We start from the raw sequence: 26238 nt of genomic DNA, 5'->3' as shown, positions 1-26238 counted from the left end.
TCCACGGCTCAACAGATCCCTTGCGAGAAATAAAGAAAACCCGGGAAACAGTCAAATAAGGTTCCTTTCCCATCGCTGTTTCAACAATTCCACTTTCCGTGCAGACCTAGGCACCAGGCACTATTACAAAATGCCAGTTGTATTACACTTTGTCTTGTACAGTAGTACCTTGGTTCTCAAACTTAATTCATTCCAGAAGTCCATTCCAAAACCAAGGCGTTCCAAAACCAAGCCGCGCTTTCCCATAGAAAGTAATGCAAAACTAATTAATCCGTTCCAGACTTTTAAAAACAACCCCTAAAACAGCAATTTAACATGAATTTTACTATCTAACAAGACTATTGATCTATATAAAATAAAAGCAATAATCCAGGTACTGTACTATAAAATAAATAGGACAGTATTGCAGATGATAAAAATAAAAATAAATATTTTTTTCTTACCTGCACTGATGATAGTCATTGTTTGGATGGGGGACTTTTATCCATTTCCGCAGACACACACTCAATCAATCAGTAGCTGAACTGAGTTCCACAAAGTCACAAAAACAAATTAAACTAAAAAGCCTCAAAAACATAAATGCAAAATAAATAGCAAAAACAAAAGCGCCAAACTTAATCCGTTCCGGAAGTTCATTTGACTTCCAAAATGTTCAAAAACCAAGGCACACCTACTGATTGGTGCAGGTGCCCCAGAAACAATAGCTGACAGCTGCATAGGACGTTCGGCTTCCGAATAATGTTCGAAAACTGGAACACTTACTTCCAGGTTTTTGGAGTTTGAGAACCAAGGCGTTTGAGAACCAAGGTCTTCGCTCTCCATGCACTGAAGGGAGAGGAAAGCAGTTCATTCTAAAAACCAACAATTGTCAAAGGGCGAAGTGGGGATGCACGGTGTTGCTATTGGAATCACAAGCTCCTGCCAGCATCCAGCCAAAATCGAGAGCATCTTGATGGGACGTTTGCCTTCAATAGAAAGGGAACTCCATGCCCCTCTTCCATGTGTGGTGCTCATGAATCCAAACCAGGGACAGGGACAACCTTCTACTCTGTGAGATATTTGCTTGTTCATTTCTTTGTTTGTTCACTAGCTTTCGCTTTTGTGGAGGCCAATCATATATCAGGTCTTCAAGTCTTTGATCCTGGCCTCTCGTCTTTAACAATGCCAAGCAGCATCTACCTTCCACAAGGATCATAAAGCCAAGCTCTCATCCTCTCGCTTCCATTTGGCAAAAGCTCAAGGAGGTTTCTCCCCCCCCCCCACACACACATCACAAGTGTTCTTGCCAAATGCTTCTCTTGAAATAAAAAGCAAACGCCCTTGGCCTCACTCGTCTATAAATGTCACTTTCCACACTCTCAGCAAATCTCTCCCCCCCCCCCCAGTCATTCACTCCCCTTTATAAAATGCTAAGGAACTTAGTGGACCAAAGTGCATACAACCAAATAACTGCTGCTGATCGAGTCCTCCCACTCTTTGGCAAAGGGCACAGGCAGCAAATTTTGTCCCAGATTATCCATTTTCTACAGAAATCCACTTTTCTAGATTAGACATGCCAACAAAATTCTTCCCATGGATTATCATATTTCTAACTCCATCCCAGCATTGATCTTTCCCAGGCATCCCCAAACTTCGGCCCTCCAGATGTTTTGGACTACAATTCCCATCATCCCCGACCACTGGTCCTGTTAGCTAGGGATCATGGGAGTTGTAGGCCAAAACATCTGGAGGGCAGCAGTTTGGGGATGGCTGATCTAGCCCATTCATGTCTGCATGTTCCAGAAGGCAGAGTTTAGGGATTCTTGCTTGACTTTGCGGTGCTGTGATGGGGTTCCAAAGGGGTCCATCTTATATTAAGCAGTTGGGTGAGGCCATTCAGGGATAAGGAACAAGGGGTAAGAGTTGGGCAACGCCTTTATTGAAGGGGTGGGGCACCTCAGGTTTGGGGACTGAATGTAGTACTCCAGACCTCTCTTCCATACTTTGGGACTCTCCCCAATCGAAACCCCCTCAACAGACCACGACATCTCCCCCTTCTTCACTAACCCTAGTCCAAACCCTTCTTGAGTGCTTCTGCCTCTTGCTTGTCAGGATGGAGGCTTGAAAACCAGCATGGCGAAGTGGTCAGATTGTCAGGCTAGGAGCTGAGAGTAAAGGTAAAGGTAAAGGGGCCCCTGACCATCAGGTCCAGTCGTGTCCAACTCTGGGGTTGCGGTGCTCATCTCGCTCTATAGGCCGAGGGAGCCGGCGTTTGTCCACAGACAGCTTCCGGGTCATGTGGCCAGCATGACAAAGCTGCTTCTGGCGAACCAGAGCAGTGCACGGAAATGCCATTTACCTTCCCGCCGGAGCGGTCCCTATTTATCTACTTGCACTCTGATGTGCTTTCGAACTGCTAGGTGGGCAGGAGCTGGGACCGAGCAACGGGAGCTCACCCCGTTGCAGGGATTCGAACCGCCGACCTTCTGATCAGCAAGCCCTAGACTCTGTGGTTTAACCTACAGCGCCACCTGGGTCCCTATAGGAGCTGAGAGACCAGGATTCAAATCCCCACTTGGTCATGAAGTTCACTGGGTGACCTTGGGCCAGTCGCTGCCTCTCAGCCTGACCTATCCCCCAGGGCTGTTGTTGTTGTTGGGATTAAATGAGGAGAGGGGTAAATTACGTACACCACCCTGAGTTCCTCGGAAAAAAGGTGGGATATAAATACAATAAATAAAAGGGAATATCGAAACACCTGGTGTTTGCATGACTGGAATGCAAGCTACTGAGCAAAGGCAAAGAGTCAAATCTGTTGCCTATGGGAGAAAGCAGCCGTTGGGCTGAAAAGATGTTCAAACAATCGCAGAATTGAAGGAGATCACAAGGGTCATCTAGCTCAACCCCCTGCAATGCAGGAATCTTTTGCCCAACATGGGGTTTGAACCCATGAACCTGAGATTCAGAGTCTCGGGCTTTACTGACAGAACTGTGCACACTCCCTGCCTCTTGCTGCATTGGGATCAATCCAAAATGTCACAAAGGTGTGGCAAGCTTTCATGTTCTCCAGAACTCTTCCTCAGGCAGGTGGGGGAACCAGGAAAATGTGAGTGGAAACCAGTACAGAAATTAGGCTGGTGTTTATAGCCTCATTTCCAAGGAAGGTGAATCAATCTCCCCCAGATGAAATAGATAACAGGTTTCCACCCAGGTATCCACAGAACATTAGGCTTCAATTATTTGATGACTGTATGATCAAGGAATTTCAGAAGTTTTGCACGGGACTACTGTGAAGCTTTTTATGTGGGGCTGCCCAATATAATTTGCTTTAGAAAGCCCAATATACTGCTAGGTTGGCAGGAGCTGGGACAAAGCAACGGGAGCTCACCCTGTCACAGGGATTCGAACCGCCGACCTTCTAATCAGCAAGTCCTAGGCTCAGTGGTTTAACCCACAGCACCACCTGGGTCCCAAGCAGAATTGGGGGTCCCTAAATGTGCTGAAAATCTGGAGATCTTAAGTATTAGTTCAATGGCTTGGCAGGCTACCCTTCATTGAGACTTTTTGTTCTAGTTCAACCTTTCCCTTTCTGCTAAAATAATGTCTTAATTATGAACGCATCTTAGGTTTGACTGTTAGCCACCGGTTCCTGCTATGTTTACATCTCTTAAAAGCCACTGGAAAGTTCAGCGATTGCCAGTTGGGATTTGCCATAAGTAACTGTTTATGTAGCATGATCAGATAACTTTTTTTTGTTTTTTTGGCTTGGTTTTGTTTCCACCCCCCAACCCCCACCCTGGCTGATGAGATTAATACCCTAATACTATGCATTTCCCCTTTTTGCTTCTGAACAGTGTCGTGCAAGGCACAACACAACCCAGTCTCATGTGGGCCAGCAGCAGTCGGAACAGAGCAATTTTGGTCCTGCTCACTGACTCTTGAACAGCACAGGAAGGATGTGTCACATCACATTAGATTGCTGGTCCATCTCAACCTCCTTTCCAGTTGGAAACAAAGTGACTGATGATATAGTCCGGAACAATTAAAAAGAAGAGGCCAACATCTCATTTATGAAGTAAGGACGACAATTATATGCATAACAAATGGATTGGAGACGAAGGGAAAAACCATTTTTTACTATAGAAAACGTTACATTTGTTTCTCTAATTGCAGTGAGCATTACACTGTGTGAACGCAGCATACCCCAGTTCCTGACCTGGTACGCAAGACATGGGAAGCCAAACTATGGTTTGCCAAGGCAATACGGATGTGCAGGTATGAATAGAGCCAAGGTTCAGTTTAGTGTGTTATCTGAAACAAACCCTGTGGTTAAGCTCTCTCCTTGACAGGCATATGTCAAGAATGCTTTGATGGTGTTTCCTGCTTGGCAGGGGGTTGGACTGGATGGCCCTTGTGGTCTCTTCCAACTCTATGATTCTATGATTCATTAACAAGCTATAGCCAATGTTTGCTCTTTGCTACAACTCTTGGTTAGTGAGGAGAGAGCTTAACAACACGCTCTGTTTTTGATGACACTGCTCCACAGAACAACAATGAGGAGGAGCAAAACGGCAGCAAGCTCCTCTCCAGGAGGGTGCAGTTTTGGCAAGCCATTGTTTACTGTGCCGTGCAAACCAGACCACTGTCAAACACCACTGACACTGGTAAGTTCCTTTGACGCAGAGGGTTACTGCATCAAGCCCTATCCTATAAGGATTCCATCTTCCATCAAGTCTGCTGTCTAGAGGAAGAACTTTGTGGCGGAACCTGCCCATTGCTCCTGGCCTGGCCAGTGACACCAGCTGTCTTCCTGGATCTGATCTGGGGAAGGGCAAGACAGCCAGACTACCCACCGGCCTCAGCAAGGAGGTGCTTGCTAGTATTTCATTCTCTCATCGCAGGATCATGTGATCCTCCGTTTACATTCCATAACACTGTAAGTATGGGAACGGAACTCATCGACTAGAGAACTTCCTTTCTGTTTGCTTTTGTTTTCTGCTCTTTGTTCTCTGCTCTTGGACAGAGAAGATGCATGTGTGAATGAATGAATGAATGAATGATTTTATTAATACGGTCGCAGACCAGCATCGATGCATGTGTGAAACACTGTTCACACTAGCCATGTTTTGTTGTTTTGATTTGCTGTAAATAAAGAAAATTCATGATGCCACATACCTACACAGCCTCGCTTCTTGCGGAACTCTGCTAAGCGTGCATACAGTTCCACTGGATGTATGCCGCAGGCCTTCTCCATAGAGGATGTACGGAAAGTGCTGCCCTTCTAGGAAGTCAGAAACTACACGGGCAGAGCTAGTCAACTGTGCTTAAAAAAAAAAAGCTACAACTTGAAGTATTAGGACCTGAGCTTACTTTTCTCTCCTTTTCCCACTTCTTTTTTCCTTGTGCATCATATATATATATATATATATATGGATTGTGAACCTTAGGGCAGGGATTGTACTGATTTTTGTAAGCTGCTCCAAAAGCCTTTTTAGCTAAATTGTAGGGCGTAAATGCTTTAAATCGATAAAATAAATCAGCAAGTGCGACAGAACCACACAGGCTGCATTTTTCTTCCCCGCAAACGCTCCCATGAAACCTGACCACGACTGCAACAAAATTACCCAAGGTTTCGCTTACAGTGTGATCTGATGGTCTAATTAGGTCAACCAAGCGCCCTTCGCAGGTAACGTTGTACCGACATTGCACCAGGTTCAAGCATAAACCCAGCAGCACAGCAGCCAACAATGGAAAATGGCCGCTGTGCATTGGGGAGAACCGCGGTTTACTCAGCATCCTAAACTCAGTTCCCCTCTCCACAGTATGACCCATCCTAAACTGAAGTTGAACTGTGCAGGAAGGTGCAGAGAACCCTATCCAAACTCGAATTGTTTTCCTAGCAATACTTGGCTTTACAGGCTGCATTATATGGACGGCTCTGCCAGTGCAGACACTGGACACACATTCAATTGACCCTCCCTGGTATCACCCTTTAAAAAATATTATATAGCACAACAGACGGAAAAGCAGTTCAGCACTTTGCTGAAGGCAGCCCGGCACTTTTGCACCCTTCTCATTTCTGCGCATCGAGGCCAAACATAAAAGATACCATGCTTATTTTGCATTAACAGCCCCACCAGGGAGCTCAAAGGACTATAACTGCTCAGACTTGCTCTTAAAACTTGCTTGAAAGACAAAACTGCTGTGGAGACTCTCATCTCGGGGGTCTCTGCCAACGCCAACTCGTCAGCAACTTCCGACTGCAGCCTGGGCCAATTTCAGTGCAGGAGTGGGTGGATTAAACCCCAATTAAGCCCAGGGAGCTTCCCTTGCTCACAGCAGTCTCAAACTTGGCTCAAACACTGTTGTCAGGATGATTAAGTTGCACTGCAAGCTAACAGCGGTAAAAAGTAATAAGATCAATAAGGGAGGCACAGTCAATGAAACTTTTGCTTCCAGAAAGAGAAATAAAAGCACCTTTTTAAGGGCCCCGGTGAAAGTTTTGGGAATTTTTCTGATGCACCATCATCTGTTGCTAACTAAGGATGCTGAAAAGGTGAGGGGAGCTTCTCTGAAGATTGAAGGTAAGTAAAAGTTCAGATGCAGCCACAGGCTCTGGAATTCTGCACTAAAAGGTCCTACATCTCAAAACCACAAATCTTAGAACAAACAAGCCTGAATTCTACAACTGGAACTGAGACACAGAAACCTCAAACTTGGGGGAAATCTGCACATGGTTTTGAAGAGGATGTTTGTTTGCTTGCTTTTGAAGGGCAACCAGAATATTGCATGCACAGTGGTTGGAAGGATATGGCCAGAAACCAACACAAATCTAGACCTGGAAAGTGTGGAGATGTTAGAAGAAGAGGGGACAAATAGACAAGCAACAACCTTGAAGTATTTATACCAAACCCAGCCAGGTAGGCAAATGTCAGTTCCCCTTGGACAAAGGCTTGCAAGCAGCTTCCACGGTCTCCTTCCCTAAGGCTCCCAGAGGGCTTATCTTGCAACAGGACAGAGGCGGCTTTGTGCACTCCCAGTTGTTCCCAGTAAACACACACACACACACACACTGAACAGAGACTAAACATCCAAACCACCTCAGTGGGAAAATGGGGCTCTGCATGCAATTCTCAATGTGGACAAAGGCCTTCAAAGGAGACTTCTCCATAGTATGAATCACACTCTGTCAGGGACTAGGAGAGCCCAAAAGCTTCTGCTGCTGCCTCCTCTGCCTTCCTTCTTGCCCAGAAGAGGAAGGGGAAGAGGAATGTGGTGTCAGCACCAGAATCCCCTTTGCAAGCATGTAACCAGTGGCTTCACCTTGCCTGACCGTCAAAGGAGCCTGTGTTTATCTGTCTACTTATATAATTTATACTCTGCTTTTCTACATGAACTCAAAGCAACTGTGCAATGTCACACATTTCCTTTAGCACTTGGCAGGCTTCTTTTCCAGTGCCAGGTAAGTCAACAAAGCTAGTTTCCAGTCCAGGAGGTTCCAAAAAGATAAGTCCTAACTGTGAGCATGTGAATGTATCTGTAAGTGAGGTGGAGGGGCTTGGCAGGGCCAGTGCTACTAGCATTGTTGGTCTGGCCCTGTGGTTTGGTTTGAAGCATCTGCAGTCATCCAAAGGGAAGGGGAGAATAGTAAAAGAGAGAACTAGAAGCCAAGAAGCATGAACAGGCAATAAGAAGCAAACCCTCCTCAAACCACTAACTTCTCTACCAGGCTATCATCATTACTAGTCTTCATGAATAAGCAGAACTGATAGCAGGAATTAGTGCACCATGGCAAATGCACGCTCAATTACCCTCCTCCCACCCCGTAACGAAACCATGTGGACTAGGAAACTGCTCAAAAAGAAAGGAAGGAAGAAATTAAATCAAAAACCTTGGTATTCTGCAGAAGCTGCTGGGTTCAGCATTCAGTAGCAAACATTTTACTCCATGACACCACACCAATCGTGAGGATTTTCAGAACCTGCCTGCCAACCAAATTTGGATGCTTTCTTACATGAATATAGGATAGCTTTGGTTTTAGTGCACAAATCTGTCTGCAGATGGGGTGGGCAATTATTCCACTCACCTGGCCATTTGTTTATATGCTTCTTCTGCAACTGCAAATATGTGAGGATCCATGTCCCCCATGTTTTGGCCGCTGTATGCATAGATGACATCTTGTCCATAGATTGGCAACTGTTCGTAGGGATTGATGGCAACGAGCACAATACCTTGAAAACATGCAAGCATGCAAACAGTTAGAAGCCACACCAAAGAAGCAAAATTTTAAATACATTCTAAAATATGAACTACCAATCAACTTTGAATCACTTTTCTGTTACATAAATGATGATGATGATGCTATTCCAGCCTAGCTGTGTTTTGTGGACTGTGGTTTCTTACTCTATGGCCACCATATGAGAATATAGCTACAGTTAAAACTGGATATGGAATAACTGATTGGTTCAAAATTGGGAAAGGAGTATGACAAGGTTTGTATATTGTCTCACTGCTTATTTAACTTATATGCAGAATTCATCATGCGAAAGGCTGGACTAGATGAATCCCAAACCAGAATTAAGATTGCCAGAAGAAATATCAACAACCTCAGATATGCTGATGACACAACCTTGATGGCAGAAAGTGAGGAGGAATTAAAGAACCTTTTAATGAGGGTGAAAGAGGAGAGCGCAAAATATGGTCTGAAGCTCAACATCAAAAAAACCAAGATCATGGCCACTGGTCCCATCACCTCCTGGCAAATAGAAGGGGAAGAAATGGAGGAAGTGAGAGATTTTACTTTCCTGGGCTCCTTGATCACTGCAGATGGTGACAGCAGTCACAAAATTAAAAGACGCCTGCTTCTTGGGAGAAAAGCAATGAGAAACCTAGACAACATCTTAAAAAGCAGAGACATCACTTTGCCAACAAAGGTCCGTATAGTTAAAGCTATGGTTTTCCCAGTAGTGATGTATGGAAGTGAGAGCTGGACCATAAAGAAGGCTGATCGCCGAAGAATTGATGCTTTTGAATTATGGTGCTGGAGGAGACTCTTGAGAGTCCCATGGACTGCATGAAGATCAAACCTATCCATTCTGAAGGAAATCAGCCCTGAGTGCTCACTGGAAGGACAGATCGTGAAGCTGAGGCTCCAATACTTTGGCCACATCATGAGAAGAGAAGACTCCCCGGAAAAGACCCTGATGCTGGGAAAGATGGAGGGCACAAGGAGAAGGGGATGACAGAGGATGAGATGGTTGGACAGTGTTCTCGAAGCTACCAACATGAGTCTGACCAAACTGCGGGAGGCAGTGGAAGACAGGAGTGCCTGGCGTGCTCTGGTCCATGGGGTCACGAAGAGTCAGACACGACTAAACGACTAAACAACAACACATTTCAACTCACCTGCTACCACTTTGCCCTCTGCAACCATAATGCAGCAAAGCTACAACTGCACATGAGAGAGAAATGTGCACTAAGCCACAAGTTCTTTAGCACAGCCATTTGCACTGCTGAAGAGGCAAGCAGATTTTCAGTAAAATACAAATGCAAGTGGGTTGCCTCTTCAGCATGTAGAGAACTTATTTTTTAAAGGCAGCACTCTTCTTCTTTCGCATTCCCCTCTACTATTTTCAGGATGGTTTCAGGAGCACAGCTGTCCCATACCATTATTTAAGAAACAACACAATCAATCAATCAATCAATCAATGCTGAAATCTAAAGGTATCAGCGTTTTTCTCAGGGCCGGACAAGACAAGGAATGGCTTTTTCCTAGAACAAACATTTCTCTGTGCTGCAGGATTTAAAAAGAAACTGGAGCACTTATTATACCACAGCTTTCGACTTTAGAAAAAGCCCTCAAGGTGACTTACAAAAGAAAATCCTTTAAAGAACACAAAAAAGTACAGTGCAGGATTCAGTGATACTTCTTTGATGTGCGGAGAGAGCTTATATCCTGCCAAGAGAGATGTACATTTCCTGCTCATCTGTCTGCCTCATCATGTATGTGAGTTATCATTTCTATAGTTCTATTATGAGAGGTGCTTTCAGCCCTTTAACGCTGTATTGTCTGTCTCTTAAAAAAGGCCATGTTTGAAGTAGTTTTTGCTGATTCATGAATGGACAGACATGGCTATCCTTTTAAAAACAAACAGAAAAATCTCTTGTGCAGCAATAAACTAAGCTACCTGCTTAAAAGCCTAGTACAGCCTTAGTTGTCTGGAAGCCTTCAGATCAGGCATCCCCAAACTTCGGCCCTCCAGATGTTTTGGACTACAGTTCCCATCACCCCTGACCACTGGTCCTCTTAGCTAGGGATCATGGGAGTTGTAGGCCAAAACATCTGGAGGGCCGCAGTTTGGGGGCGCCTGCTCCAGATGTTTTGGACGACAATTTTGCACAGTTCCAGCCAGCATGGACAATGGCCAGGGAAAACAGAGGTGGTATCAAGCAGCAAGACATCTTGATCCAGAATTAATAATTCACTGTGTTACTCTGGGCTACTTGTCTTTTAATTTTTTAAATAAAATAGGGTGGTGACAGTCACGATGATCTCTTCTCATATCTCACGCCCCTGCCACCCTCTTCCTCCCCCCCCAAAAAAATATTGAAAGAAATGGCACATCGCAACACTCACCACAGTAGGTATAGATGTGGTTTGATTCCAAAAATCGGACTTTTAAGTTGTGCAAGACCGCAGGTTCGTGGAGGTAACTTAAAGCTGTTAGGTCGTTTTCTCCAACCAAAATATCTGGATTTCGCAAGAAGGGAAGCTTGTTGGCTTTAGCATCAATAGGATATGCCAGAATCTGAAATAGTAAAGAAAGTAAAATGTTGTTGACATTGTCCCCTTCATTTCTATACCATGTTATATTTAAAAGGGGGGGGAATCTCAAAGCAGTTTATAACACATTAAAACATCAAATAAAACAACCCCTGTTAAAATAAATTTAGGCTTCAAGGAAAATAATTTCAGATCCTTCTCTATGTGGGATTCTGCTCTCCCCATATTTATTTATTTACCTACTTAATTTATATAGCTGCCCCATAGCAGAAGTACTCTAGGAAGCCAGTGTGGTGTAGTGGTTAGAGTGTCAACAAACACACACAAGTTTACACACAGTTCCACAGAATGATGGGCTTCATCAGTGGTACATGTTCATATGTAGTATCAAGATAATAGAACTTATAACATAGTGCTTTCTGCAGAAACCACTATGTTATAAGTTCTATTATCTTGATAATAGTTCCATGACTTTGATATACTACATATGAACATGTACCACTGATGAAGCCCATGACAGCGAAACAAGGCATTTTCTGGAAATCCTTGTAAACTCTGTGGAACTGTAGTAGGCTCCAATTTGGACTTTATGAACATATGTGGAACAGAAACTAGTACAGTCATACCTCGGTTTAAGTATGCTCCAGTTTGAGTACTTTCAGTTTAAATACTCCGCGGACCCGTCTGGAACAGATTAATCCACTTTCCATTACAGTGGTACCCCGGTTTACAAACACAATTGGTTCCAGAAGCCTGTACTTAACCTGAAGCGTACTTAACCTGAAGCGAACTTTCCCATTGAAAGTAATGGAAAGTGGATTAAACTGTTCCCGACGGGTCCACAGAGTACTCAACCTGAAGTGTACTTAACCCGAGGTATGAGTGTTATTGGTTCCAGAAGTCTGTACTTAACCTGAAGCATACTTAACCTGAAGCAAACTTTCCCATTGAAAGTAATACAAAGTGGGTTAATCCGTTCCAGATAGGTCCGCGGAGTACTTAAACTGAAAATACTCAAACCAAGGTGTACTTAAACCGAGGTATGTCTGTACTTTCAATGGGAAAGTTCGCTTCAGGTCATGTACGCTTCAGGTTAAGTACAGACTTCCAGAACCAATTGTGTACTTAAACCGAGGTACCACTGTAGATATTTGGTCTTTATGAACGAACTGATCTATTGGGACTTCCGTCTATATTATTGCACTTTATGTGTTGTTTATGTGCAAGATAAACATTTGATATTGTGATAAGAATATATACGGTAGAAGAGTATTGTTTATGTGATTGCACAGCCGGTTACGTCTTGTGTGTTTGTCAAATGTATTTCACACGATGCAAGCTTTGATGTTGTTTTGCAAGTGGTTAAAGTGTCAGACAAGGACCGGGGAGATCAGGGTTCAAATCCCCACTCAGCCATGAAGCTTACTGTGTGACCTTCGGCCAGTCACAGCCTCTTAACCTACCTCACTGAGGTTGTGTGTGAACCATGTACTCCTTGGAGATATAAATGCAATAAATAAGCTTTCGAAAGGTAGAGGGGCCAGTCACCACCCTGGCACCCAGAGATCTCCACATGGTCGCAACTGGACCTGTGTGAGACACAAAATGTGCCTGTATTCTAGTACAGGGGTTCCCAACAAAATTTTCTCGAGGACCCCTCATCGAGCTGCTATTGTGACAAGGACCCCCATTAATTCCTAATCCTAAAATTAAAAAGTGAGAGCCAAATTAAGAGTCTTTTTATATTTTCGTTAGAGGCAAAGAGGCAGCGTGCACCAGGGAGGAGGGAGGGGAATGGAGAAGACAGGGTACCTGCGCAATGGCGCACAAATGAAGCTGACGTGCGCAAAGCATCTTGCGGAGGTGAGCGTTAGTAGAATGCGCGTGCTGCATCTTTGCAAAACAGTAGTGTTTGTAAAGCGCCACCTAACAGCATACAGCAGAACTACTGCCTCTATCTAATTCTAGTTTTGCGCTAGACTCTGCTCATGCAGGAAGCAGCCAAAACAAAAAATCTGTTATCATATGAAATATATTTAATTTTTTTTTTATTCTAATAGCATCTTGCGGACCCCTCTGGCATAGCTCGCGGACCCCTGGGGGTCCCCGGACCACCTGTTGGGAACCACTGTTCTAGTAAAAAAAAAACAACCCCTAAGTAGATCCTGCACATTGAATGCAAGCCTTCCCTTTGTTACAGGTATACTGCCTCTGGATCTGAAGGCTTCATCAACTGGTGTCAGAAAACTCGTCAGCAACATGGGAAGGGAAGGGAAACAAGCTTTAGTGATGTCCCTGTCTGCCCTCTGCTATGTGCGGCTAAGCCCTCTGTGCCTGAACCAAAAAAAGCTTGTTGGATGAAGTGAGCATCCTGGGAGTTCCCTTCCTGTTCTCTTGATTTGACAAGAGGCCTCCATTTTTTACTTTTTGCCGGAGGAACTTAACTGTCAAAGCTTTCAGGGGACTCGTGCAAAATTAATCCAAAGCATAAAGTAGATATTGAATGTGATATGACACACCCTGGTTTAAATAAAGATGCCGCCTCATTTCTCTTGCCGCTGCCCCCCACCCTCTCAAAAGTAAAAAGGAAATAGCACCCTGGGGGAGGTGACAAAGGTGTTTACAGATAAAAGGAGGAAATATCATGCTGCTTTAGTCTAATTTGGAGGTACGGCTGTTCATCTGAGACAGAGCCAAAAACTCTTTACCATATGGCCACCCATATGTTGGAAATGCCACAACTGCATGACTCATAAAATCTCTTCTGAGAGTTTGCTTTGCATGTTTATTTTTATTTTTATTTTTAAAAAGGCTTCCCCTATTCCTTAGCTTAGGGGAAAGGAGGGAGGAGAGTGGGTTAGGTAAGGCAGATGAGATGTGAAGTTTTAGCAAGAGATAACCAAAGAACAGTTCTTTGCTTATTCTTTTTGAATCGTATGTAAAAATGCAAATAAAAGTTATTAACCTAACAATGGCAAAATAATAGTTTCAACAAGGAAAAGTCTTGGCAGTGGCACCCATCTGCAAAATATCTAAATCTTTCTTGTGAAGGATAAGGACTGGTTTTTTCGCCCTTTTTACCCAGCATTACTAGTAAAATTACCACCCCACTTCCATTTTTAGAGTAATTCACAGTTCGGCATTATGTTTGTGCCATCAACTGCTGCTGTTTAGCTGTAAAGCAACACTTTGCAGACCCCTGACAAAACCATAATGGCAGAACGCAGAGGTTGGCGGTATCTGTGCCTCGCATTAACACTGGAAGATACGTGGTGCTACGTGCAGGCCTGGGAATCAGCATCTTGTTAGCAGAACGTGAGCACCCTACGCCTTCATGTAGCAAGACAGCAAGCCACCAAGACAGATGACAATTCCAGAAGAGGAGTTAAATTGCAAAGCCCCATCGTGGGAGAAAGACGCATCAAGTTCTGACAGCACGAAGCAGAAGATGAATGCAACTAGTCTTAAAGCAATGATTTTATATAACAGAGAGAGGCAATGTTCAGATACGCTTACAAGCAGTGGAGGGGAAGAAGAATCTTACTGCAACGTTCTACCTTGCCTGGTAAACCACTGTCTAATACAGGGGGTTGGGATAGCTCAGTTGGTAGAGCATGAGACTCGGTAGAGCATGAGACTCTTAATCCCAGGGTCATGGGTTCAAGCCCCACATTGGGGAAAAGATTCCTGCATTGCAGGGGGTTGGACTAGAACTACCCTGTTTCTCATATTTTAAGACATACCCATAAAATAAGCCATAGCAGGATTTTTAAGCATTCAAGGAATATAAGCCATACCCCGAAAATAAGACATAATGATAGGCGCAGCAGCAATGCCGGCCGCGGCAGGAGGAGGAGGAAAAAAATAAGACATCCCTTGAAAATAAGCCATAGTGTTTTTTTTTTGAGGAAAAAATAAATATAAGACATGTCTTATAATATGAGAAACACGGTAGATGACCCTTGTGTGCAGAAAAGGGCTCCCTATCCCTACCCATAATATTTAAATGGGTCTCCTAGCTTTTCTAAATAATAATTTTGATCCTCAAAATCTTAATGACCTGACAGTATACAATCTCAAAAGGAGAGATCCTAATTTCACTTGTTGCAAGCATGGCCTTACTCCACAAGTGATTTAGCAACAGCTGTTCACCACAATTCATTAGATCTAGTTGGAACATAAATAATAATTTGACAGCCTTGTCAGCATCACTTGTTTACCCTTAATCTCACAATTCCTGTTACGAATTTTGGCTCTAGTATCTCTGCATAGTGCCTCTGTTCTGTTGCCCAAGCCCAAAAAGTCCAGGGAGACCTGTGGGGTGGGGGGGTTCCTCTGGTCCCTTTCCTAATTTCTTTGGCTTCCATTTAAAAGAAAAAGAAACTCTCCAAATCAACCAAACAGCCAAGAATTAGGAGTGCTCACAGTAAACTATTAAATATGGTTTACTGTGATGTATAAACTGGACAATGGTGATCCCCCCCAGTTTCCATCATCAAAGAAGGAACAACAACATTTGAAATCCTTGTGGATAAAGTGAAAAAGACTTCTGCTGCTGAAATTCAACTAATTCAACAGTTTCAAATAAAACCATTTCAGATTACATACTCTGCAACCGCGCAGAAATCATGAATACAGGCAAACGCTTAACAATGCCAGTTTGCAAGCAGAATCTTTGAAGGACAACAGAAATAAAAAGGATGCTAAGCACAAGGAGATACATCAACTTTCCCTCTTTTATTTAATTTTTGAATTATAATTTTTTTTCAAAAAAATTGACAAACCCAGAAATTAATGGTGCGAGCATCCATATTAGCTCGGCTTTGTCTGCATTCAGAACAGCAGCCAGCCCATGCCATCTTCTCCCACTCAGCCAAATCTGTATTTGAAAGGAAGAGCCTTTGGGAATTGCAGAAGTCTCAATGCCAGCATCACCCCCCTGCCATGGATGCGCGAGGCTGAAGCAAGCCAGCCACAAGGGACACAATTAGCACCACCTGAGGTTTACCCAGCAGGTCCTGAGCAGAAGCATCCACCCAGCTTGTTTCAGCAAAGATCACAGGTTTGTTTGCCAGAGCCTGCACCAAAGGCTCTTTGATCGTCTGGGACTGTTGGGTGCGATTCTTTGAAAAGAAACACAGTTCCCAAAGTCATTACTTGAAGAGAGCACTTTCCGGCTCTGCCTGGTGCCGGTGAACAGCAAAACAGCAGGCAGCTTGGGCGACAAGGATGCAAGAAGCGCTTGGGTGATCAGATAATGCAGCCCAACATCCTCTCTACAACAACTGCATGATGGATGGCCAGCCGCCTCCTGCAACTGGATTCAGGATCTGAGAAGCCTCAGCAAGCCCAACCTGTCCCTTTTGAACTCTGAAAAGCAGCTCCCAAAAAGCATGGGGTGGGAAATTTAATTTTTTTTGTGGTGGAGCCACAGGTGGGCATGGTCAGAACCAAAAGCAGTTTTCTGTGGCCCCCTCAAGCTTCCCAGCTTGGGCAGGGCTGAAAACCAGTTTTCTACAGAAAGAAAGCTAGAATTTAAAGCTCCTAAACTATTCATTATTACAGGTTTTTGTCTTCTATGCAATAGTGCCCTTACTGTGTCCGTATCAGTCTGAGCTGTTTCCTTAATTGCATAAGAGCGTTAGTTATTCTTGAGGGTGTATGGAGTGTTAGGGGAAAGATAGTATCTCAGAGAGCAGGACCATAAAGAAGGCTGATCGCCGAAGAATTGATGCTTTTGAATTATGGTGCTGGAGGAGACTCTTGAGAGTCCCATGGACTGCAAGAAGAGACAAACCTATCCATTCTTAAGGAAGTCAGCCCTGAGTGCTCACTAGAAGGACAGATCGTGAAGCTGAGGCTACAATACTTTGGCCACCTCATGAGAAGAGAAGACTCCCTGGAAAAGACCCTGATGTTGGGAAAGATTGAGGGCACTAGGAGAAGGGGACGACAGAGGACGAGATGGTTGGACAGTGTTCTCGAAGCTACGAACATGAGTTTGACCAAACTGCGGGAGGCAGTGCAAGACAGGAGTGCCTGGCGTGCTATGGTCCATGGGATCACGAAGAGTCGGACAGGACTAAACGACTAAACAACAACAACAACAACAAAGTATCTCAGATAAGGGGCATGTTGTTCTCCTTCTGGGGTAGTTTGTCCACCTTAGGTCCCCACTCAGCTCTCACCGGTGGCTCCATTCAGAATGTGACAGTGGCCAAACCAGGAGAAACGGCTTCAATTGGCCAGTTAAACCAAGTAAGGGTAACTGATGGATCTCAGTTACTGATGGTGAGTTAGGGACTTCCCCTGCATGTGAAGACAGGCTCTGGTGGATTGAGCAGACGAGACCAAGAGTGGGTCCAGTGGTCAAGAAGAAGGTTTCTGAGTGTGCTGTAGAGGGAAGTGATGGGGCTCTTCAACCTGGAAAGGTAGCCCATGTAGAAGAAAAACTCTTATCTTAAACCTTCACTGTTTTTTTTTTGGGGGGGGGAGAAAGGGCTAAGGAGTAAACCCTATACAAATCCAGTTACAGGTAGGTAGCCGTGTTGGTCTGAGTCGAAGCAAAATAAAAAAATTCCTTCAGTAGCACCTTAAAGACCAACTAAGTTTATATTTTGGTATGAGCTTTCGTGTGCATGCACACTTCTTCAGATACACTAGAAACAGAAGTGTCAGACCCTATATATATACAGAGGGTGGTGGGGGTGGGTGGGAATGGGAGATGGGCTGATGGGAGTGGTAAACCTGTAGATGGGTGTTAATGGCTGCTGATGGCTGCAATTAGTCCTGGGCTGAGGTGCTAAAGAAAGCTTGATCATGCATAATGAGATAAGAATCCGATGTCTCTATTCATCCCAGGTGCTTCCATGGTTTTAAGCTTGGTAATGATTTCCAATTCAGCAACTTCCCTTTCCAGTCTGTTCCTGAAATTTCTCTGTAATAAAACAGCTGCTTTGAGATCTTGTATAGAATGTCCTGGGAGATTGAAGTGTTCTCCTACTGGTTTTTCAGTCTTATGGTTCCTGATGTCAGATTTATGTCCATTTATCCTTTGGCGTAGGGTTTGGCCTGTTTGTCCAATATAGAGAGCTGAAGGGCACCGTTGGCATTTGATGGCATACACAATGTTAGAGGATGAGCAATTAAATAGTCCTGAGATGGTATGTTGGATGTTGTTGGGGCCAGTAATGATGTTGTCCGGGTGTATGTGGCAGCAAAGTTGGCATCTGGGTTTATTGCAGGCTCTGGTACCAGTGTCCATGTTAAGTCTGGTGGTTGTATTATTGTGGGTGAGGAGTTGTTTAAGATTGGGTGGCTGTCTGTAGGCAATGAAAGGTCTTCCTCCCAGAGCTTGAGAAAGGGAGCTGTCATTGTCCAGGAGAGGCTGTAGATCTCTGATGATGCGTTGTACTGTTTTAGCTTGGGAGCTGTATGTGATTACTAGTGGTGTTCTGTTATTTTCTTTTTTGGGTCTGTCTTGCAGCAGGTTCTCCCTAGGTATCAGTCTGGCTCTGTTGATCTGTTGTTTAACTTCATCAGGTGGATATTTTAGTTCTATGCAAATCCAGATATTCCCAGGTTCCACCTGCCCTTTTAATAACTGGATAATGCATCACATGCAAAGCAATAGTGATGCTTCCCCCCCCCCCCCTAGCAGGCCTTTTGAATTATTCACAATGTCCTTGGAGCATGTTCAGTTTGTAAAAACTGCATCTGCTCACTGGTTTAGCAAGTAACGCAGCACACTTGCAGCTAAACAATTTAAAAAGCTATTTGTGAAGAAATTTTTAATAAACTCCTATTGCCATTATGCCAGCCAAGTGGGTTAAACGCATTGTAACACTACCAGCCGCTGGTGCTTCAAGACAAAATTGCACTCATCATCATCATCATCATCATCATAAAGTCTAGGCTTGTCACTGAAATGTTCTTAGTTAACAGAAGCAATTGCACCAAGTCCATTTCTACTGCTATGGTAGCAAATGGGTTTGGGGTTTGTGTGTCTGTGTTTTTGGAGGGCGCAGGGGTTAAGAGCTCCTGAAGTCTTCCTACTAGGAGGATGTCAGCTTTTCCATATTTCAGCTTCGGAAATCTAAGCAGTGTGTTTGGCGTGTTATGCAAATAGTTGATGGATATGCAAACTGAAGTGTGCTGAATTAGCAGACTCCATTGGTGTTAGTGAGAAGTATCTATGGCACTATACCAGGCATAGGCAAACTCGGCCCTCCAGATGTGTTGGGACTACAACTCCCATCATCCCTAGGACCAGTGGTAAGGGATGGTGGGAACTGTAGTCCCAAAACATCTGGAGGGCCACATTTGCCTATGCCTTCACTATACTATCGGGGAAACGCTATTGATAATCCACTGATAACTCTCTCCTAGCAGCTGCCATCAGAGATGGGCGGCAATGAGTCATAGAATCATAAAGTTGGAAGGGACCCCGAGGATCATTTAGTCCAACCCCCTGCAATGCAGGAAAATGCAGCTGTCCCTTACCAGGTTCAAACCTGCAATCCTGGCACTATCAGCACCACACTCTAACCAACTGAGCTATGGCCTGCTCCACTGGTTCTACTGAGACACCATTTCCATCAGGCTCCTGCCTCCCTTGCCTCAACTGCCTCCTGGCAATCCATCAGGTTGCAGCATGTAGAGAAATACAGTGGTACCTCGGTTTATGAACACAATTGGTTCTGGAAGTCTGTTCATAAACTGAAGCGTTCATAAACTGAAGCGAACTTTCCCATTGAAAGTAATAGAAAGTGGATTAATCTGTTCCAGATGGTCCGCGAAGTACTTAAACTGAAGTGTTCATAAACTGAAGCAAACTTTCCCATTGAAAGTAATAGAAAGTGGATTAATCTGTTCCAGATGGTCCGCGAAGTACTTAAACTGAAGTGTTCATAAACTGAAGCAAACTTTCCCATTGAAAGTAATGGAAAGTGGATTAATCCATTCCAGACGGGTCTATGGAGTACTCAACCTGAAGCGTACTTAACCCGAAGCATGGGTGTAATTGGTTCCGGAAGTCTGTTCATAAACTGAAGCGTTCATAAACTGAAGCGAACTTTCCCATTGAAAAATTCCTTCAGTAGCACCTTAAAGACCAACTAAGTTTTTATTTTGGTATGAGCTTTCGTGTGCATGCACACTTCTTCAGATACACAGATACATAGTGTATCTGTGTATCTGAAGAAGTGTGCATGCACACAAAAGCTCATACCAAAATAAAAACTTAGTTGGTCTTTAAGGTGCTACTGAAGGAATTTTTTATTTTGCTTCGACTCAGACCAACACGGCTACCTACCTGTTCCCATTGAAAGTAATGGAAAGTGAATTAATCCGTTCCAGATGGGTCCACGGTGTTCGTAAACTGAAAATTCGTAAACCGAGGTGTTCATAAACCGAGGTTCCACTGTATGGGAAGCAGGACCACTCTGTTTCATTTGCCGCGAGATCAGCTACACTTGGCTCCTTTCCCCTCTGACCTCTTTCCATCATAGCTGGTCACTATAACAGCTACAAAACTAGCTTTAAAAACTAGCGTCTGAGATTGCTTGCTTTCTTCTTCCGTCCTCATCGCTTCTTCCTTTTTTGTACATCTTTTAAATAGTAAGCCTGCAGGCAAGGACCATGAGCCAGTCTGAGGGCCCTTTTGGCCGAAGTGAAATGCTTTAAACCCAAACCGCAATGTTCGGAAATGCTTTGATACCCGAGAACTAAAAAGGAGCAGCACCTATCTGGTTCCAACTAAGAAATCAAACAGAACCCAAGCAAGCAAAGATTGAGAGAGCAATCTTCCTTTGCTCTCTGCATGGGAGCACGGAAAAATTACTTCTTTGATGTGCACAACTCAAGACAAGGGCAATCCCAAAGCTAAAGAAACCATTCAGTCACCACTGTGGAGATCAATTCCTTCTTCACCGCTCCAAATGCCGCTGTTTGAAATCCAACAATGTAGGCAAAGACATGGCTCTTTGCAAACCTTATTCAGCTTATTGTTTGTGCTGCCAACCCTTCAACTGATTGATGGTGCCCGCAAACCCCCTTTGGGCTCAGCTGCATCTTTATCTGTCTCACACCTGACATCACACATCACATGAGAACCAGCGTGGTGTAGTGGTTAAGAGCAGTGGACTCGTAATCTGGTGAAACGGGTTCGATTCCCCGCTCCTCCACATGCAGCTGCTGGGTGACCTTGAGCTAGTCACACTTCTCTGAAGTCTCTCAGCCTCGCTCACCTCACAGGGTGTTTGTTTTAGAAGAGGAAGGGAAAGGAGATTGTTAGCCACTTTGAGACTCCTTAGGGTAGTGATAAAGTGGGATATCAAATCTAAACTCTTCATCTCTTCTTCTACATCAGGTGTACAGCAGGTGAGCATGGCTTGGCCAAAACAGCCTAGAGCAGGGGTCCTCAAACTAAGGCCCGGGGGCCGGATGTGGCCCAATCGCCTTCTAAATCCAGCCCGCAGACAGTCCGGGAATCAGCATGTTTTTACATGAGTAGAATGTGTCCTTTTATTTAAAATGCATCTCTGGGTTATTTGTGGGGCCTGCCTGGCGTTTTGACATGAGTAGAATGTGTGCTTTTATTTAAAATGCATCTCTGGGTTATTTGTGGGGCCTGCCTGGTGTTTTTACATGAGTAGAATGTGTCCTTTTATTTAAAATGCATCTCTGGGTTATTTGTGGGGCACAGGATTTCATTCATATTTCCCCCCAAAATATAGTCTGGCCCCCTGCAAGGTCTGAGGGACAGTGGACCCCTGCTGAAAATGTTTGCTGACCCCTGGCCTAGAGGGTCAACTGGGGAGGCCTAGAAGCCTGAGTTTTCCCCCCTCACTGCTACACACAGTTATAGGCTCAGGGCCACCTCACGCAGAACAGCTTTCTGCACAGAAAAGGTGTAACTTGTCAATCACCCCCCCTCCAGAAATCTCTTCGAACATGAAGAGGAATATCTGAAAGGTCAGTGCTGGCTGTTTGGACTTCAAAACATTTCCTCAGCATTTCTTGAAAACAACGAAACACAAGAAACAGCAGAAAACAGTGAACCCCCCCCCAAAAAAAACATAAATAGGAGGACATACCGTTTCATCTTCGAGTTTCAAGTGCAGAGTTTTATCCCCCTCCTTGTAATCTTTGATGATTTCTGCTGATTTCCAGACTTCCTCCTGGTCAGGAATCCAAACTCTCGTATACTGCAAAGGTGAAAAGAAGGGAGGAAATTGTTACGGTAAATTGCTCAAGTAGAGAGGCCTCCTCAGTAAGATAAGAGCTTCATCTGGTACAGAATTCTGATTTTAACAGTGGCTAAAAAGAAGGCCCAAAAGCAAGACATAAAAGCAGGGGTGGTAGTAGAGGACTCTTGGGGTCCCTTCACACTCTAGAATGATTCCAAGATTCTATGTCTTCCCCCGTGTGCCCCAAAGACATTCCTGGAGACGCCATGGATTGAACACAATACCTTTTTATACAAAGCACATCTTCTACCACTGAGCTACGCCTCCTCCTCCTCGAGGAGTTGTCTTTGCGACACTCTAGGACAGGGGTGGGGTACTGAATCCAACCAGTGGGTCAGAACCGCATCTCCCCGACACCTATGGTATGGGTCAAGTTTGACAGGCGAGTGTGCACAGGGCTTTGCAGGGTGCTGCCAACCAGTTGACAGGTGGCGCCTGTAAACCCCTTTTGGACCAGTTGCACCTTTACCTGCCTCACACCTGCCCATACCTGATTAGGGCATGGCTTATCCCAAACCAGACTGCAGGCCCAAGAGGGAGGCTTGGTGCGGCAAAGCAGGCCAGCAGGCCAGAATGTCTTCACCCCTGCCACAGAACATAAGGAGAGCTTGCTGGATCGGGGCAATGGCTCATCGTGTCCAGCATTCTGTTCTCCCAGTGGCCAACCAGGTGCCTTAAGGGAAACCTGAAATCAGGACCCAAGCACAAGAGCTCACTCTCTCCTCCAATTGTTTCCAGCAAGTGGTATTCAGAAGCTTACAGCCTCCAACCATGGAGGTAGAGCATCTCCATCCTTGGAAGCAGCCACCAGAAGCCTTATCCTCCATAGATTTGTTTAATCCTCTAGGAAGTTCATGCTTCATCTAAGGCTCTTCCCAACCTGACATGTATTATTAGGTTTGGAAGTTAATGGAAACAGACGTACATAAACTCAGACAAGTAAAGACCCCATGTAGAGACCCTCTGCAGGCAACTGTGTAGGGGGTACATAAAATGAAGGTTTATTGAACAGCATCATCACGGAGAAACAGGAACAGCAAAATATAGTCCCAAACGGATCGCATTTACACTCTGCTAATGGACTTTTATTCAATTAGAGCTACAACTGTGCTCTGTGCAGAATGTGTCCGGAAGAGTTATGGCCTCACAGGCTTCATTTTCTGCTTAGGCAGATAAATGAGCCTCCTTCCAAGGAGAGCAGAGCTTGTTGCGGGGAAACTCCCATCCAACAGCGTCATGTCGCAAGGAGTCCTGGTGCAACTCCTGATTAAAAGAGCTCTGTAGGCCAGCAGCATCCGAAGGGTTAAGTCACCCCGATTTAGAATAATGAAAGTGGGTGGACAATGTGTCAGCTAGCAAGAGGTTTGTCATTTCTGCAGTTAAAGCACAACTTAAATTCTAAATAGTCAGAACCCTGTTTTGTCTGTAGCGAGCACTATTGCTGCTGCAAAAGATATTGGATAGATACTCGAGAATGAAACAGATTATGTTATTAATTTGTTTTCATTTTATTGTGGGTGTTGTTGTAATACTGGGTGACTGATGATGGCCTTAAGCTGAACAATGAAGATCTGGAAAAACACCCAGAGCTGTTTCTCCCTCTGTCTAGGAACTATACCAGTGTGACCCATTTTGATGCATGCCAAGCTAAAAGAGCCAGTGTGGTGTAGTGGTTAAGAGTGGTAGACTTGTAATCTGGTGAACCGGGTTCGCTTCCCTGCTCCTCCACATGCAGCTGCTGGGTGACCTTGGGCTACTAGTCACACTTCTCTGAAGTCTCTCAGCCTCACTCACCTCACAGAGTGCTTGTTGTGGGGGAGGAGGGGAAAGGCCGCTTTGAGACTCCTTAGGGTAGTGATAAAGCAGGATATCAAATCCAAACTCTTCTTAAAAGAGGAGCAAGAGGAGACACAATAGAAGTGTGTAAAATTACGCAACGTATGGAGAAAGTCCATAGGAAAAGATTTTTCTCACTTTGCCAACACATCAGAAGTTGGGGACCTACAATGAAGATGAACCTCGGAAGAGACAAAAGAAAGCACTTCTTTATGAGATAACTGCATTGCAAGGGGATAACCCTTGGGGTCCCTTCCAATTTATGATTATTCTATGAGCAAATAGTTACACTATAGAATTCACTCCTACAAGAAGTTGTGACGGCCACCAACTTGGATGGCTGTAAAAGAGGAATGGAGAAATTTATGGAAGATAAGGCTGTCAGAGGCTACTGGTCATGATGGCTATGCTGTCTCCTCGGTCAAGGGCAGGGAACGCTGTACGTCTCAGCGAGGGGAACAGGGGTCTCCTAACAACTCTCAGCATCAACAAACTACAGTTCCCAGGATTCTTTAGGGAGAAAGTCGTGACGGTTTACAGTGGTCTGGTACAGCTTTAAATGTCCATTGCAGATGTGGCCTCTTTTCAGCACCTGACCTTTGTTGGTCCAGTGCCTGCTCAATGAAAACAGTTAGCAAGACAGATCCTAAAAGTATTGCAATGGGAAGTCAATGGTTCATGGGATTTGGGACCCTGGGCAGTTTCACACTGGCTTTTGTTGACACTGCGTTCCCCCCCCCCCCAAGTGGTAAAAACCCTACACTAAGCACAGTTGAAAACTAGATGCTGGCATTCCCGAAAGCAAACACAATCCTGTGTACTTCAATTATCAAAATGCCCCTGAAGAGTTAATGAAATGGCAGCTGTGGATATATTTTTTTTAATGCTTTGCAGCTCAATAGCAATGAATTCTTTATATGTATAATGTATAATTATTTTTAGGATTACACAATAGCTGGAGCAGCAGGAACTCATCGATGTTAATGAAGCTATCTAAATATATTGCCAGAGCAGCAGTTTTGCTGGTTGAAAGGCAGAGGGGAAGAGGGAGAGGATGTGAGCGCCTCCACAGTGCTGCCTGCACCTCATTTTCTACCTCTCAACACCTCCCAGCTCTGCAGTTGTTGGAATGGACTCCTGATTTTAATTGCCACGAGTGTGCGGGTGTGGGGGGGGGATGCCTTTAAGAATCTTGGCATTTACTGTTCTGTTAAATTGCAGTGCTTGGCTGTTTACCGTCTGTGATTCCTGAACCAGTATTGGGGATGCAGATAGTCAGTATCTGGAAAAACTGGAGACAATGTGGTTCAGCAGCAACGTTGGGCCATGAGCCCAACCCGTAGGGCAAGGGTGGGGGAACTGAGAGTCATGTTCCCTTCTGGGGAAATCTTCCAGTGGTAGATGGGGCCAGAAGCAAAAGCGGGCACAGCAATGGATGCTGATTTAAGCTGGAACAGTAGGCCCCATCGGCACATTCCTTTCTGCCCGCCGTCCATGCAAGCAAGCAAGGAGCAAGGCAAGAACACCCAAGGAGGATGCAAAGTATGGTCAATGAAGAGGGCGTCCTGGGAAGACTCTCAAGGGGCAGACAGAGAAGACCGCAAGGCCTCATTCAGCTCCAGATGGTCCCCATCCCTGCGACAGAGCAAGGCCTTAAGGATGTTCCCAGACAACCCAAGCAACACTAGATAAGGATCAGGAGCCTTAAAGTGCACAGTCCTTCCCTACACAAGTCTGCTCTTAGTTACTGCCTTCATCAAGGGAGGACATGTTATGTCACCATTGCTACTGTTAAAAATTTGGAAGTGAGATATCCTTATTATTATTATTATTAAATGCTTTTTATTGATTTTTTTCTGTACATACGTTGTCAAGAATGAAAAAGGAACAGACCAACACATAAACAACAGAGAAAAGATATACAAAACTCAGATTGTATCATACCGTTCTTAAATAAACTAAACGATTTTTTACAATTTGTCGACCTGATTTTGTATCTTATTTGCTTCTGTTCCCCTTCCTATTCAGTATTCCGCTCTTGCTCTAATTCTTTTGGAGTCGACTTCCTCCTCTCTCTCTCTCTCTTGGTTTTATTCTTTCCGTTATCACTCAGAGATCTACTAGTAAATCCTGATACAGTGGTACCTCGCAAGACGAATGCCCTGCAAGACGAATTTTTCGCAAGACGAATGCATCTTGCGATCTGATGGTGACTCGCAAGATGAATTCGTTTTGCGAAAAATTCATATTGCGAATCGCGGTTTCCCATAGGAATGCATTGAAATTTAATTAATGTGTTCCTATGGGCAAAAAAAAAGAAAATTCAGTGCATTCCTATGGGAAACTGCGATTCGCAAGATGAATTTTTCACAAAACGAATTGACTTGTGGA

The 26238-nt window shown here is 44.5% G+C and overlaps 1 protein-coding gene across 8 annotated transcripts in view; it reads right to left on the bottom strand.

Moving 5' to 3' along the window:
• MYO5B (myosin VB) overlaps nt 1-26238 on the bottom strand; it is a 269223-nt gene that overhangs the window by 164059 nt on the left and 78926 nt on the right. For all 8 annotated transcript variants that reach the window (XM_060280366.2, XM_088653127.1, XM_088653128.1 and 5 more), the window contains exons 2-4: nt 21859-21969; nt 10616-10787; nt 8066-8210 (exon numbers count right to left, since the gene is read on the bottom strand). In XM_060280366.2, the coding sequence (XP_060136349.2) occupies nt 8066-8210; nt 10616-10787; nt 21859-21969 (428 nt within the window). The remainder of the gene's footprint in view (nt 1-8065; nt 8211-10615; nt 10788-21858; nt 21970-26238) is intronic.

The sequence above is a fragment of the Zootoca vivipara genome, chromosome 10 (assembly GCF_965207765.1).
Source record: "Zootoca vivipara chromosome 10, rZooViv2.hap1.1, whole genome shotgun sequence".
In the NCBI taxonomy this organism is placed as follows: Eukaryota; Metazoa; Chordata; class Lepidosauria; order Squamata; family Lacertidae; genus Zootoca; species Zootoca vivipara.
Note: the sequence above shows the minus strand (reverse complement) of the source record. Positions and strands in the feature narration are given on the sequence as shown.